Here is a 17,533-nt window from a genome sequence, read left to right on the forward strand (position 1 = left end):
TCTCCCCACCCCCACCCTTCTCTAGCTTATCTCTCCATGCTTCAGGCTCTCTGCCTTTATTCCTGATGAAGGGCTTTTGCCCGAAACGTCAAGCCTGCTATAAGGTCAACCCTCAACCTTCAATGCTCCAGAGAAAGTAGACCTATTCTATTCAGGCTCTCCTTATAGCTCAAACCTTCCAACCCTGGTAAAATCCTTGTGAATCTTTTTGTAACTCAGTTTTAAAAATATATTTTCCTATATGGACTTCAAACATACAATTTATTGCTTCTAATTAACAGCTAATTAACTATGAGTCCTTCCACTGAAATTCCAAATACTCTAAATACTCTTGAACCTTAATAATATTTACATTAGTATCAATTTCACTCAATTAAAACTGGAAAACTATTCAGTTTCAAATTTCTTACAAATTAATGCAGTATGTCTTGTTCTGCCAAAAACCTGCGCTATTGTTTAGAAAAATCTAAGTGGCATTTATTTATATACCATGTGAAAAGTTGCCCGGAAATTTAATATTGATTACTGAATTCAGCTAAATGAAATTCAGAAACGTAAGAAATTTCTCTTGAGAAATCTGTTGCAGAAGTTGACGCAAAATTATTGAAATCATGATCAAAGATAGCGCTCATTCTGTTGAATTCGGTTAAAGGACAAAAATATAATTGCGTTAATGAAAGAACAGTAATTAGCGATTTTTGAGAAGGTTTGTAGCTCAGGTTGATGATATGTATGATACAGACAAAGAAAGACACCACTTTGACTGAGACAACGCACACATCCTAGGAAAAGCAAAACAAGGACATGCACGAGAATTCCTCGAGGCTTGGTATTCTAACCGGAACTCCATCAATAAACACATCGATTTAAACCCATCTACCTTCCCTTGAAAAAAAGAACCGGAAATAGCTTCACCCACCTTAAAATCCAAGACCTATAGATAGAGAGGTGGGACATACCACCAGCGCTTCAGTGGAGACTCTCACTGATGATGTTACCTCGTCATGGTGTCAAAAAATCTGAAAACAAACTTTCCAGCTCAGCGAGCTAACTAACATCCAAAGAACAGTACTCATTTAAGCAGTGCCAAAGTTATATGACAATTAATTTTCATGGAATACAGAACATTTGTAATTGCTCCCCATTGAATTAAGCTATTTCCAGTGTGGAGTTTCAAATACTGGAAATGATTCTTAAAAAAATTCAAATCCAAAGGTGCATTAACTCAATCATCGTGAAAGTCTAAAACGTCACATTTTCAAGTTATACATTTACTAATTGTTCAGAAGAATTGATGTTGATGTTGCCAGAAAATATGCCAGCAATGCGATTAAATCATATAATAAATAAGTAAATTATGACTTGTATTTAACAGCACGTCATACAAAACACTTTAAATTCAGTCTGATAACAACATATTTTATCATGATTATTTTATTGAATGCAAATAATTTCCTAAAAAATCTAAAAATTAAGATTAGGATGACATCTCCATTTGGCAAATTTAATATCATAGCTCATTATTTGACCATACAGCTGAATTTGAAAAACACTTACTGTTATATTCACATTGGATCAAGATTAATTCTTCAGCTAATTAACATGAATCTGAAATATTAATCAAAAACTGAAGCACGTTACCCCTAATATGAGTAAATAATGAAATCACATTATGTAATTAATAGAGGAAGAAACACCAATTTTACCAGGATACCATGTCATACTAACCTTTCTGTAAATATCTTTGCATTAATAATGATCAAAAGTGAGGTATGGTTTATAGGGGATCTAAATGAATAGGATGGACCCAACTAATGTAAGAATAGACTTACCAAGCCTTTTTCCTTCCTATGAAGTGCCAGTCAGCTTGATCTTTGCAACATCAAAGAATTCCTTAATTTCTTTTTCATATAACCTGGATAGAAAGTCTAGATAGTTCTTATTCAATCCTTCATTCAATTAAGAATCTGGAATTAAAGGTCTAATGTCGATTATTGGAAATTCACTAAGCTGTTCACTCAAGTCCTTCACTAAAGGGGAAGAAATCTGTCATCATTACCTGGTCCGGCCGACATGACTCCAGAGCCACAATAATGTGGTTGACTCTTAACTACCTTCTAGGCAATTTTTTAATTCATTCATGGGATGAGGGTGTCGCTTGCTAGGTTAACATTTCTTGCCCATCTGTAATTGCCCAGAAGTAAGAGTCAATCACATTGCTGTGCATTTGGAGTTACATGTCAGCCAGACCAGGAGGAAAGATGGCAGTTTCCTTCCCTAAAGAACATTAGTGAACCAGATGGGTTTTTCTGACAATAGACATTGGATTCATGGCTATTATTAGACTCTTAATTCCAACTATTTGTTGAATTCAAATTCTACTATCTGCCATGGCAGGATTTGAACCCAGGTCCCCAAAACTTTACTTGGGTTTCTGGATTAACAGTCGAACAATATTACCACTGGACTATTGCCTCCCACCAATTAGGGATGGGAAATTAATGCTGGCCTAGAAAGAGACACGACATCCCATGAGTGAATTTAAAAAAAAAAAGCCCTGGAAAGAGGTGCTTATGAAAGCTGGTCTTTCCAGATAGGTCTTTGATATCATAGACCTTGGTTGACAGACCCCTATGAGCAGTTGGTTGAGGACCAGGTTAACAAGGATCCTGGAGACTCAGGGAGTTGCCTCTGGTGAGGACAGGGAACACCCCTAAAAAAGGATTCCGCTCCTGATCTGAAATTAAAGCTGCTAGCCGTCACCAGCCTTGATAAAATAGTGATGAAGGCAGAAATCAACATTTAAGTGGCAATTAATTGGCTATATCAGGGGCTTCAGTTGATCCAATGTTTGGAGACTTACCTGACACCTTCCCCACCCACTGTAAAATGAGAGCCACGATCAAGAAGGGTGGAATGTCAGGCATTGCATTTTATGAGCCTTCTCCTGCCTTTTGGTATATGAGCAGGGAGGCTGTAAAATCCAGTCTATTATGCCAATGACTGACTTTTCTTATTTTTTAAAGATTTATGTTGATCTATATCTACAAGGAATTGGGCATGGATCATATAGTATGATGTGTGATTAATGCACTTAAAACTAGCTGTTAGTGAAAAGAAAATTACATCCTTTTCCCTTTGTTTTTATTTCTGAGCTAACTTCAAAACTAAGTGCCAGAATAATGGTACTTATCATTAGTGCTTTTCTTGGAACTTTTGATAATGTAGCATCATGAAATAATATTTTATAGCATATGAAACAGGTTTTATTTGGAAGGAAACAAGGAGGTATTTTTCCTTATCTATTTATAGAGCATCATTTATTAATCAACTATTTCAGAAATGATTGCAACATTACCACAAGTAAGTAATAACATTTATATTGAGGAAATTGAATATTGAGAAATGGTGTAAAATTCCTGAAGGCAAAAGTTTTACTTGTGATAACTTTCAGAACTAAATTCCGAATGTTTCACCAATTGTAGGGTAAATTTCAAGAGGCAGAAACTGAATTTGTTAAAGCAGGAAAATCAAAGGAGGCTGTCCTCATGTGAGTCTTTTTTTTGGATAACTAATTGTATGAACTTATTCTTTTACTCTTTTGCTGTTTAACATGTAGTTACTTTTGAAAGGTATGTGCATAACCAGGATTGGGATGCAGCCCAAAGGGTTGCGGAAGCTCATGACTCTGACAGTGTGGCTGATGTCTTGGTCGGTCAGGCACGCTTTGCCTTTGATCAAAAAGAATATCAAAAGGCTGAGGCTTTCCTTCTACGAGCTCAAAGACCAGAATTGGCAGTCAAATATTACAAGGTGAGAACAATTTTTTTAATCGTTATTTTGTCAATGAAAAGTATACTGAAATTTAGCTGCAAGTGCTAATATCTCATGATAAAGATAGCTTTGCAATTCCCATTGTGAAAGGATGATTTGTTTCTAAAGTAACCTGAATCTAGGAGATAGACTAAATCTGCAGATGCTGGAGATTCAGAGCCAATTAAATGTGGTGCTGGAACTGGCACAGTAGGTCAGGAAGCACCTGAGGAGCAAGAGAATCGATGTTTCAGGCATAACCCTTCATCAGGATTCATGAAGGGTTATGTGCAAAGCATTGACTCTCTTGCTCCTCATATGCTGCCTGATCTGTTGTGCCACACTTTATCAACAATAAACTGAATCTCAACATGTAAGCAGTGCATCTTTGCAGTGTGTGAAATCCTCTTGTTTTTACAAGCTAGAAAGACAAGGACAACAGGTACATTGGAGTACCACCATCTTCGAATTCCCCTCCAAGCCGCGCCCAGTCTGACTTTGAAGCTGCATTGCAACTCTATCATCAAAATCCTGACACTTCCTATCTCACAGCACCAGTGGGGGTACCCACATAATGTGAACTACAGTGATTTAAGAAGGCAGAGCACCACTACTACCTGCTTGTGGGGTGGGCAATAAAAGTTAATCAAGCCAGCCATCCCACATCCTGTGAGTGATTTTTAAAAAATGATGGATTGGTGGCAATGCTGACCCAACTTAACCAGAAAACCTAGCACTTGTATGATGTAACAAAAAATAAATACTTGGGACACAATCTTATGTTTTTTTAAGGTCAGTCATCATTAGTTCTAGGGAGTTTTAAGACCATAAGAAATAGGAGTGGAAGTAAAACCATTCGGCCCATTGAGTCCACTCCACATTGATTGTCTACCACATCTCTCATATCAAATTTCAGCCCCATGTTTTGTTTCTGAACAGCTTGAAACTAATTGGATATAGAGTCATACAACACAGAAGCAGACCCTTTAGTCCAACTCATCTGTGCTGACTAGACATTCCAATCTGACCTAGTCCCATTTGCCATATCCATCTAAACCATTCCTATTCATATACCCATCCAATGCCTTTTAAATTGTACTTGCCTCCACCACTTCCTCGAGCAGTTCATTCGTACACGCATCATCCTTCGTGTGAAAAAGTTACCTCTCAGGTCCTCCTTAAATCTTTCCGCTCTCACCTTAAAACCATGTCCACTCGTTTTGGAGTCCCCCACGTTACGGTAAAGACCTTGGCTATGACACTCTGCATGCCCCTCATGATTTTATAAACCTGAATAAGTTTACCGTTTAGTCTCCAACTTCCTGAGAGAAAAGGTCCAGCCTATTCAGCCTCTCCCTATAATTCAAACCCTCCAGTCTTGGCAACATCTTTGTAAATCTTTTCTGCACACACTCAAGTTTAAAACCATCCTTCCTGTAGAAAGTTAAAAATCACACAACACCAGGTTATAGTCCAACAGGTGTAATTGGAAGCACACTAACTTTCGGAGTGCCGCTCCTTCATCAGGTGATTGTGGAGGGCACAAATCTAAGGTACAGAATTTATAGTAAAAATTTAAAGTGTGATGTAACTGAAATTATACATTGAAAAATACCTTGATTGTCTGTTGAGTCTTTAATCTGTTCAAATGCCATGATAGTTTCACTTCTTTCATGTGTAAATCACAAAACCTTTTTTTAAAAGTTGTATTCTCAGCTGAGCTGTAACAATGGGTGTTAGCTAGACAATATAGTGAAAAGGTTAACCCCCGGGGTTCTCTGTCTATGCTATGATGTTTAGATTGATTCTAATCTAAAAAGTGCGATAACACAGTTTCACATGAATTCATGCAGTTTTTGAGCAAAGTACAATGTAACTCTGCAAGTACAAATTCACCCCACAAAATATATGTGTGCATGTGGATCTTTGTCTGTCTGTGTGTGTGTCTGTCAGGGTTGGGGGTTATGAGTGTGAGAGGGAGTGTATATGTTTGTGTGTAGTGAGTGCAGAGTGTCTTAAGTCTGTGAGGGGGTGCATGTGTGAGTATGGGAGTGTGTGTGCATGCCTGAGGTGGAGGGTTGTGAGTGTCTGTGAGAGAGAGTGTATGTGTGTGTGCATGAGTGTAGAGTGGTCGTATGTGTGTGTAGGAGTATCTGCGTGTGTGTGTGTATAGTGCAATAGTGATCACCTGTAATGTGACATGAACCCAAGGTCCCAGTTGAGGCCCTCCCTATGGGTACTGAACTTAGCTATCAGCGTCTGCTCGGCCACTTTTCGCTGCTGCCTGTCCCGAATTCCGCCTTGGAGGATGGTCACCCGAAGGTCCAAGGCCGAATGTCCTGGACCACTGAAGTATTCGAGGAGAGAGTGAGGTCTACAGATGCTGGAGATCAGAGCTGAAAATGTGTTGCTGGAAAAGTGCAGCAGGTCAGGCAGCATCCAGGGAACAGGAGAATTGACGTTTCGGGCATAAGCCTGAAGAAGGGCTTGTGCCCGAAACGTCGATTCTCCTGTTCCCTGGATGCTGCCTGACCTGTTGCGCTTTTCCAGCAACACATTTTCACCACTGAAGTGTTCCCCAACTGGGAGGGAACACTCCTGTCTGTTGATTGTTGTGCGGTGCCCAATCATCTGTGGTCGTAGCTTTTGCTCGGTTTCCCCAATGTACCATGCCTCCGGGCATTCTTGCCTGCAACGTATAAGATAGACAACGTTGGCTGAGTCACATGAGTACCTGCCACATACAAGGTGGAAGGTGGCCCCACGTGTAACGATGGTATCCATGTCCACATTCTGACACGTCTTGCAGCACTTACCGTGACAGGGTTGTATGGAGTTGTCCTGAGAGCTGGGCAGCTTGCTACGAACAATGATTTGTTTGAGGTTTTGCGGTTGTTTAAAGGCAAGCAGTGGAGGTGTGGGGAAGGTCTTGGCAAGGTGCTCATCCTCATTGATAACGTGTTGCAGGTCACAAAGAACATGGTGTAGTTTTTCAGCTCCTGGGAAGTACTGTCAGTTGCAGCACGTGTCTGTCTCCTGAGGAGGTCATTACGGTTCCTTGCTGTGGCACGTCGGAACTGGTGGTCGATGAGTTGAGCATCGTACACCGTTCTTGTGTGGGCATCCCTGAGTACTTCCAGGTGCCCGTCATGTTTCTCCTCATCTGAGCAGATCCGGTGTTCACGTAGGGCTTGTCCATAGGGGATGGCTGTTTTAATATGTTTTGGGTGGAAGCTGGAGAAGTGTAACATTGTGAGGTTGTGTGTGGGTTTGCAGTAGATTGTGGTGCCGAGGTGTCCATCCTTGATGGAGATGCATGTGTCCAAGAATGAGACAGATAGTCGAGAGTAGTCCATGGTGAGTTTGATGGTGGGATGAAACTTGTTGATATCACTGTGTAGTTTTACCAGTGACTCCTCACCATGGGTCCAGAGGTAAAAAATGTCGTCAATGTACATTAGATTAGATTAGATTAGATTACATTACATTACATTACATTACATTACATTACATTACAGTGTGGAAACAGGCCCTTCGGCCCAACAAGTCCACACCGACCCGCCAAAGCGAAACCCACCCATACACCTATATTTACCCCTTACCTAACACTACGGGCAATTTAGCATGGCCAATTCACCTGACCCTGCACATCTTTGGACTGTGGGAGGAAACCGGAGCACCCGGAGGAAACCCACGCAGACACGGGGAGAACGTGCAAACTCCACACAGTCAGTCGCCTGAGGCGGGAATTGAACCCGGGTCTCAGGCGCTGTGAGGTAGTACCTGGTGTACAATGTTGGTTGGAGATCCTGCATAGAGAAGAAGTCTTGTTCGAACCCGTGAATAAAGATGTTGGCATATTGGGGTGCAAATTTGGTCCCCATGGCTGTTCCATGTGTCTGGATGAAGAACTGGTTGTCAAAGGTGAAGATGTTGTGATCAAGGATAGAACGGATGAGTTGTAGGATGGTGTTTGGAGATTGGCAGTTGTTGGTGCTGAGTACTGAGGCTGTTGCAGCAATGACATCATTGTGGGGGATGCTGGTGTGGAGTGCTGAAACATCCATTGTGACGAGGAATGTTCCAGGTTCGACTGGTCCAGGGATGCTGAGTTTCTGTAAGAAATCCACAGTGTTGCGACAGAAGCTGGGGATCCCCTGTACAATAGGTTTCAAGATGTCTTCAACATAGCCAGAGAGATGCCAACATTCAGTGGTGGACTCTCCCTCTTTATGGGCATTTAAGAGGGCATTGGATAGGTATATGGAGGATAGTGGGTTAGTGTAGTTTAGGTGGGCTTGGATCGGCGCAACATCGAGGGCCCAAGGGCCTGTACTGCGCTGTATTCTTCTATGTTCTATGTTCTATGTTCTATCTTTATGAGACCACCTGTCTCATTCTTGGACACATGCATCTCCATCAAGGATGGACACTTCAGCACCACACTCTACCGGAAACCCACAGACAACTTCACAATGTTACACTTCTCCAGCTTCCACCCAAAACATATTAAAACAGCCATCCCCTCTGGACAAGCCCTACGTGTACACTGGATCTGCTCAGATGAGAAGGAACGTGACAGGTACCTGGAAGTACTCCGGGATGCCCTCACAAGAATGGGATACGATGCTCAACTCATCGACCGTCAGTTCCGACGTGTCACAGCAAGGAACTGTAATGACCTCCTCAGGAGACAGACACATGCTGCAACCGAAAGGGTACCCTTCGTTATTCAGCACTTCCCAGGAGCTGAAAAACTATGCCATGTTCTTTGTGACCTGCAACACGTTATCAATGAGGATGAGCACCTCGCCCACACCTCCACTACTTGCCTTTAAATAACCGCCAAACCTCAACCAATCATTATTCGTAGCAAGCTGCCCGGCTCTCAGGACAACTCCATACAACCCTGTCACAGTAGGTGCTGCAAGACTTGTCCGAATGTGGACATGGATACCACCATTACACGTGGGGACACCTCCCACCTTGTACGTGGCAGGTACTCATGTGACTCAGCCAACGTTGTCTATCTTATACATTGCAGGCAAGGATGCCCGGAGGCATGGTACATTGAGGAAACCAAGCAAAGGCTACGACAACGGATGAATGGGCACTGCACAACAATCAACAGACAGGAGTGTTCCCTCTCAGTTGGGGAACACTTCAGTGGTCCAGGTCATTCGGCCTCGGATCTTCGGGTGACCATCCTCCAAGGCAGAATTCGGGACAGGCAGCAGCGAAAAGTGGCTGAGCAGAGGCTGATAGCTAAGTTCAGTACCCATAGGGAGGGCCTCAACTGGGACCTTGGGTTCATGTCACATTACAGGTGATCACCATTGCACTATACACACACACAGACACCCCTACAGACACACACTCACACATGCATCCCCCTCACAGACTTAAGACACTCTACACTTACTACACACACATATACACTCCCTCTCACACTCATAACCCCCAACCCAGACAAACACACACACAGACAGACAAAGGCCCACATGCACACACATATTTTGTGGGGTGAATTTGTACTTGCAGAGTTACATTGTACTTTGCTCAAAAACTGCGTGAATTCATGTGAAACTGTGTTATCGCACTTTTTAGATTAGAATCGATCTAAACATCATGGCATATATAGAGAAAACAGGGGGCTAACACCTTCAACATATTGTCTAGCTGTCACCCATTGTTACAGCTAACTTGAGAATGCAACTTTTTAAAAAAAGGTTTTGTGATTCACACATGAAAGAAGTGAAACTATCATGGTATTCGAACAGATGAAAGACTCAACAGACAATCAAGGTATTTTTCAATGTATAATTTCAGTTACATCACACTGTAAATTTTTGCTATAAATTCTGTGCCTTCGGTTTGTGCCCTCCACAATCACCTGATGAAGGAGCGGCACTCCGAAAGCTAGTGTGCTTCCAATTAAACCTGTTGGACTATAACCTGGTGTTGTGTGATTTTTAACTTTGTACACCCCAGCCCAATACCGGCATCTCCAAATCATCCTTCCTGTAGAACAGTGACCAGAGTTGTACGCAGTATTCTAAAAGTGGCCTCACCAATGTCCTGTACAGCCGTAACATGACATCCCAACTCCTGTACTCAGTGAAGGCAAGCATGCTAAATCCTTTCTTCTTCTTCCTGTCTACCACTTTCAAGGAACTGTGTAACTCCACCTTTGTTTGGCAACGTTCCTCAGGGCCCTACCATTAACTCTGGTAGGGCAAGCCTACCACACATTTCTCAGCCCATTGGCCTATCTGATCAAGGCCCCATTGTGCTCTGACTTAACCTTCTTCACTATCCACTACACGATCTATTTTGGTATCATTTGCAAGCTTGTTAACCATGCTTCCTGTATTCACATCCAAATATAAATGATGAAAAGCAGTGGACCCAGCACTGATCCTTGTAACACGCCACTGATCACAGACCTCCAGTCAGAAAAGCAACCCTCTACTACCACTTTGTCTCCTACCTTCAAGCCAATTTTGTATCCAATTGGTTATCTTCCCCCTAAATCCCATGTGAACTAACCTTACTAACCAGTCTATCATGTGGAACCTTGTCAAGTGGTTTGCTTAAGTCCATATAGACAATGTCTATCACTCTGCCTTCATCAATCTTCTTTGTCACCTCTTCAAAACTCAATCAAGTTAGTGAGACATGATTTTCCATGCACAAAGCCATATTGACTATTCCTAATCAGTCCTTGCCTTTGCAACTGCATGTAAATCCTGTCCCTCCGAATCCTCTCAACAACTTACCCACCAGCAACGTAAAACTCACCGGTCTATAGTTCCCTGGCTTTTCCTTACAGCCTTTCTTAAATAATGGCACCACATTAGCCGACTTGCAATCTGCCAGCACCTCACTCATGGCTATCAAACATCTAAGCAAGGGACCCAGCAATCTCAGAATTTGCCAGCATTTCTTTTTGCGTTTGTGCAATTTTTAAAAGCCTGTTATGGACCCAGTCAAACACTGTCAGTCCACAGCAGTCCTGCTCTTCATTTGCCCAGACATGGCAGATAGGGGAAAATCAGTGTCTCACTTTGCAGACAATATCCTGTAGGTCCTGTCGGAAGGGGTGGTGCTGATGCAGGACTTTCTCCCTCAGGACCAGCAGTGGTGGCCACAACCCAGGTAATGCCAGTCTGGTTCAAAATTGCCACCCAGGTCAGTGCAGTCTCAGCCATCTGGAAGAATGTCCATCAAATGTATGAAGATGATCTATGTCTTTCACCACTCTGCCAGCATAAATGCCACTAGGTGCTCTCTGATGCCTCATATTCACTTCAACTCTGCTATTGTCCTCATCTCCCACAACGCTCCCACAAAAAACACCAAAGAACCATGGATGCTGAAAATCAGAAACAAAAACAAATTGCTGGAAAATCTCAACAGGTCTGGCAGCATCTATTTATCTCTCCACCCCGGAGGCTCCCTGCCTTCATTCCTGAATTTTGCCCGAAACGTTGATTTTCCTGTTTCTCGGATGCTGCCTGACCTGCTGCGCTTTTCCAGCACGACTGTAATCTCGACTCTGATTTCCAGCATCTGCAGTCCTCACTTTTGCCTCTATGAAGAGAATGCAGAGTGAATGTTTTGGGTAACCCCCACACCTCCCCGAAGAAGGATCACTTATCCTTTAACAACCCTGATGAAGGAACTGAAGATATTGTTGCTAAGTTTGCAGATGACACAAAAATTGGTGGAAGATGGGGTAGTGTTGCCTGCAACATCTTCCCTCAGTCACTTGCCACCCTGATTGGTATCTAAAGTTTAAAGAATCCTTGAGCATGCGGGTTCTTAGAGGCTGGCACGTGTCAGTTGCTACGGTTTGCAGATGTAGGGTGTGTGTGACTAGTGCCCATAGAGTATGTGCTGAGGTTTTGATGCCAGTGTCCAAATTGGAGGTTGTTCAAAGCAAATGGCAAGCTGAATCCAGAGGCACTAACTCTGGTTTCCTTGTCAAGTTTTCCTGACATCTTTGGTAAGGTGATATTTTGAATTTTAATGAGGCATGTTTTGGCATTAACAAGGCATTTAGTTTAACAATTAATAATGACCGTCAATTGGCATCTCACCACTGGCCATGAGACTCACACCACACCACTGGCAAAAAGTATAAAACATGAAGCAAGAGGATCATCAAAATGGGTCTCACCACATAAGTCAACCAATTTGTCACACCTCTCATTCCTATAAGATTCCAACCTTGAAGTAAGATTTGCATGGTCAGGAAGGAGTGATCACATCCAAAGTGAGACCTGCCCAGAATGAGTGTATAATTCAGGGAATTTGGAGGTATTATGGAAAGTCAGTGCAGAGGGGATGCCAATAACAATTGGCATCTCACCACTGGCCAGTGAGAATCGCACCACACCACTGATGAAGAGATGAAAACATGAAGCAAGAAGATCAACAAGATGGGCCTCGCCACATAAGTCAACCAATTTATCACATCTCTCACTCCTATAAGATTCCAACCTTGAAGTAAGATTTGCATGGTCAGGAAGGAGTGATCACATCCAAAGTGAGACACACCCAGAGTTTGGGCTGCCTGCCAGCCCCTGAAAAAGGATCACTTATCCCTTAACAATCTGTGTGAAGGACCTGAGGATATTGTTGCGAAGTTTGCAGATGACACAAGGATAGGTGGAGGGACAGGTGGTGTTGAGGAAGAGGGAAGGCTGCAGAAGAACTTGGACTGGCTAGGGGAGTGGGTAAGGAATCAGCAGATGGATTATTATTTGGGAAGGTGAAGTTATGCATGTTGGTAGGAAGAATGGAGGTGTAGATTATTTTCTAAATGGAGAAAGATTTTAGAAATCTGAAGCACAAAGAAAATTAGGAGATCTATTTAAGGATTCTGTTAAAGTCAACACGCAGGTTCAGTTGTCTATTAGGGAGGCAAATGTAACCTTAGCATTAATTTCAAGAAGGCTAGAAATGGAGCAGAAATTTACTGCTCAGGCTGTATAAGGCTCTGGTTATACTGGATTTTGAATATGGTAAAAACAATGACTGCAGATGCTGGAAACCAGATTCTGGATTAGTGGTGCTGGAAGAGCACAGCAGTTCTGGCAGCATCCAAGGAGCTTCGAAATCGACGTTTCGGGCAAAAGCCCTTCATGAAGTTATGCATGTTGGTAGGAAGAATGGAGGTGTAGATTATTTTCTAAATAATGAAGGGCTTTTGCCCGAAACGTCGATTTCGAAGCTCCTTGGATGCTGCCTGAACTGCTGTGCTCTTCCAGCACCACTAATCCAGAACCTGGATTTTGAATATCATGAGCCATTTTGGGCCCCGTATCTAAGGAAAAATGTGCTGGTTTTGAAGGGGGTCCAGAGGAGATTTTCAAGAATGTTTTAGGGGATGAAGGGTTTGTCATATGAGGAGTGATTGAGGACACTGGGTCTATACTCGATGGAGTTTAGCAGGTTGAGGGGGAGGGATCTGAGTCGAAACTTACAGGATTCTGAGATGCCTCGATAAAGTGGACATGGAGAAGGTTTGTCCACTCGGAAGACCTGAGGACTCAGCCTCAGAGTGAAGTACCATCACTTTGGAACTGAGTTGAGGAGGATTGTCTTTAGCCAGAGGGTTTTGAATTTGTGGAACTCATTGCTGCATAGGGTTGTGGAAGCCAAATCATTGAGTGTATTGAAGACAGAGTTAGATTGGTTCTTGATTGGTAAGGAGATCAAAGGTTACAGGGAGAAGGCAGGAGATTTTCAAATGTAGTCAGTATTGTAATGCAAGTAATTAGACAGTCAGGTTGAACATAGTCAGCCCCACAAACAGAAAAGGTAACGGTTTGTGAGAGCTTGATTGAGAAATAAATATTAGTCCTGTCCTCCTCCAGAATACTGCATGGGATTTTTTACATTTACCTGAGAGTACACAGGTCTCAGTTTAACAGGGAAAAAAGTGAGGACCGAAGATGCTGGAGATCAGAGTCAAAACGTGTGGCACTGGAAAAGCACAGCCTTCAGGCAGCATAGGGAATAAAGAGGTTATGCTCGAAACGTCAACTCTCCTGCTCCTTAGATGCTGCCTGACCAGTTGTACTTTTCAGGCCCACATGTTTTGATTCTCAGTTTAACGTCCCAGCTGAAAAATAAATTTTTGATATTACTTCGGTACTGGACTAGCACCCTAGCCTTTTTTTAACTCAATAGGACTTGAACTGGCAAGCATGATAGTAATTGCACCACAGCAGATACAAAAAAATAATAAAACTGAAAAATGAGCTCTTCGTGTGATAAAACCATTTTACTTAATTTCTTGGTTTCAGGAAGCCGCAATGTGGAGTGATGCAATTAGAATTTGTAAAGAATATATCCCTAACAAGCTGGAACAACTTCAGGAAGAATATGAACAGGAAGCAATTAAGAAAGGAACAAAGTAAGCAAGTTAGCTGGAATAAAGTGGAAATGGTCAAAAAATTAATGGTGTCATTTTCCTTACCACCATCTACTGTTACGAGGATGAGGATGAATTGTTTGAAAGCCTTTGTTTACGCTACTCTGAACTAAGAAATAACTGAGAATAATCAAGGGAGACCCTTGATACTTTCCTTTGGTACTTCCTCATTTGACTTTCCATGTGATTTTTCCTTAAAGGCATTTTTTTCATGTTTGAATAGCAAAATAGTTGAAAATATGAAACAAAGCTCTTTGGATTTCCACTAGCTGCAGAAATCTTTGACTGTTCAGTAATTATGTCCAAGATGAAGCCAACACATGCCATGTTGGAGAATATTGCTAACCTCTTGACGAAGTCTTGTCAGTGATCCTCTACATCTTTGCGAATTTGACTAGTTTGGTTTAATCTGGAAATCATTCAGCAGGTGGTCTGCTGACTTGCATGCAGTATATCCAACATAAGTAAAGTGATATAAAATTTAGCAGAAGTATAGAAGTAACTACTTGCAGAATTGGTTGTTAGCATTTGTAAAATAAATTCGAAGATGAAATCCCTGCTCCAAATTTTACCTTTATGGATTTTGCATGCTTCTTACCAAACATACTTCATGAAATATTGTCACCAATTACCCAGTCATTGTTTTTCATTGTAAATACAAATGTAGTTGTATCATTTCATTGCTGGCAATCAATATTTATGATAAGCAGAAATTAGGTTAACATAATGATTATATAAACAACTTTCTGCACTCATTCAGAAATTCAGTATACAATTATCATGCATAAACAGCTTGAATCATGCTCTGCAGAGCACTGAACTATCCATTTAGATGTTACTGTATTTCCCATTTTCTGATTTAACTCTTTTTTTTTGTTTGGTTTATATTTGTGTCTCACAGGGGAGTAGAAGGAATAATTGAACAAGCTAGAGAATGGGAGCAATCAGGAGAATATGTAAGAGCAGTGGAATGCTACCTTAAAGTCAAAGAGACAAATAACGTAGCTCTGATGGAGAAATGCTGGATGAAGGTGAGATGTGTATTTGAAAGTTACATTTTCATCACGAGGAGCAACTGATAATTGAAGTGGACCCAATAGTTGTTGACGATCAAAATTTTCTCGAGGCTATTGCATGCCAAATACAAAAACTCTATTTACCTGTAAACATCTGCTTTGGAGAATTCTTCACAGTCGTGAATTAATTGAATTTCCTGCAATTTATGCATGATAAACAAATTAGTATTGTTTTTGAGAGTTCTAAATTTTAAATTACACCCAGGAAGTGCAGAATGCTTATCTATAATTGGATAACTATATTCTTTTTTAACAGATAATGGGGGAGGATTCAGTTATAAGGGAAATTAGAAAACCCAAATTAAAGGCAGAGGTAAGAGTGTGGAACTCAGGAGAGGTTATTAAAATCTCCAGCACAGACACAAATAGGACAGATGTAAGGAATAAGGTAAATGAGCTTGTCCCACAGATTTAAATTGGCCAGTTATGACATGGTGGGCATCACTAAAATGTGGCTGCAAGAGGATCAGAATTGGGAGCTGAATATTCAATGACATACAACCTATCGGAAAGATTGGCAGGTGGGCAGAGCGGGTGGGGTTGCCTTGTTAGTAAGAAATGAAATTAAGTCAATAGTGAGAAACAAAGTCGGGTCAGATTGTGTAGAATCTGTGTAAAATTGAGGAACAGCAAAGCTAAAAAGAACCAAAGTTAAAGTGTGTACAGGCCTCCAAACTGTAGTAAGGAGCTGGGGCGCAAGATACACCAGTAGATAGAAAAGATGTGTAGGAAAGGCAACGTTACAAATGATCATTGGGGATTTCAATATGCAGGTGGACTGGGAAAATCAGGTTGGCAGTGGATTGCAAGAAAAGAAATTTGTGGAATGTCTACGAGATAGTTTTTTTGGAATAGGTGGTGATGGACCCCACTAGGGAACAGGCAATATTGGATTTAGTGTTGTGCAGTGAGGCAGACTTGATAAGGGTACTTAAGGTGAAGGAACCCTTAGGAGGCAGTGATCATAATATGATTGAATTTACTCTGCAATTTTTAGGGAGATGATAGAATCAGAGGTAACAGTATTACAGCTGGATAAATGCAACTACAGATGCATGAAGGAATAGCTGAGCAGAATTGGCTAGGAGGAAAGACAGTGGAACAGCAACGGCAGGAGTTTCTGGGAGTAATTCAAGAGACACAGGAGAGATTCATCACGAGGAAAAAGAAGCATGATACAGGGAGGATGAGGCAACGTGACTGACTAGGGAAGTCAGGGATAGCATAAAAGCAAAAGAGAAAGCATATAATGTGGCGAAGGGCAGTGGGAAACCAGAGGATTTGGAAGCTTACAAAGACCAACAGAGGGCAACAAAAAATACATAAGGAGGGAGAAGATTAAATATGAGGTTAAGCTGGCCAGTAATATAAAGGAAGACTGTAAGAGTTTCTCGATATATAAAGGGCAAAAGAGAGTCAGAAGTGGACATTGGGCCGCTGGAAAAAGACACTGGACAGACAGCAGTGGGGAACATGGAAATGGCTAAGGAACTGAATAATTACTTTGTTTCAGTCTTCACAGTGGAAGACACGAGTAATATTCCAAAAATTCAAGAGAGCAAGGCAGCAGAGCTCAGAATGGTGGCCATCACTGAGGAGAAGGTGCAAGAATAACCAAATGGCCTAAGATGGATAAGTCATCTGGACCATATGGACTACAGCCCAGAGTTCTAAGGGAGATAGCTGAGAAGATAGTGGAGGCATTCGTGGTAATCTTTCAGGAATCACTAGAATCAGGGACTGTAAAATTAATGTGACACCCTTGTTTAAAAAGGGAGTAAGGCAAATAACAGAAAATTACAGACTGTTTAGCCTAACCTCGGTCATGGGTATGATCCTGGAATCCATTCTGAGGGATGAGATTTCTGAATACTTGGAAGTGTCTGGTAAAATAGGGCAAAGTCAGCATGGCTTCATCAAGGGGAAGTCATACCTGACAAATCTGCTAGACTTCTTTGAGGAAGTAATGAGCAGGTTAGACCAAGGAGAGCCAATGGATGCTATCTACCTGAACTTCAAGAAGGCCTTTGACAAGGTGCCGCACAGGAGGCGACTGAATAGAGTCATAGAGATATACGGAAACAGACCCTTTGGTTCAACTCGTCCATGCTGACCAGATATCCCAACCCAATCTAGTCCCACCTGCCAGTACCCAGCCCATATCCCTCCAAACCCTTCCGATTCGTATACCCATCCAGAT

The 17,533-nt window shown here is 41.8% G+C and overlaps 1 protein-coding gene across 2 annotated transcripts in view; it reads left to right on the forward strand.

Moving 5' to 3' along the window:
* ift172 (intraflagellar transport 172) overlaps positions 1-17,533 on the forward strand; it is a 279,132-nt gene that overhangs the window by 185,433 nt on the left and 76,166 nt on the right. For both annotated transcript variants that reach the window (XM_043682226.1, XM_043682236.1), the window contains 4 exons: positions 3,486-3,550; positions 3,633-3,813; positions 14,130-14,239; positions 15,159-15,288. In XM_043682226.1, the coding sequence (XP_043538161.1) occupies positions 3,486-3,550; positions 3,633-3,813; positions 14,130-14,239; positions 15,159-15,288 (486 nt within the window). The remainder of the gene's footprint in view (positions 1-3,485; positions 3,551-3,632; positions 3,814-14,129; positions 14,240-15,158; positions 15,289-17,533) is intronic.

This window comes from Chiloscyllium plagiosum, chromosome 3 (genome assembly GCF_004010195.1).
Source record: "Chiloscyllium plagiosum isolate BGI_BamShark_2017 chromosome 3, ASM401019v2, whole genome shotgun sequence".
Classification (NCBI taxonomy): domain Eukaryota; kingdom Metazoa; phylum Chordata; class Chondrichthyes; order Orectolobiformes; family Hemiscylliidae; genus Chiloscyllium; species Chiloscyllium plagiosum.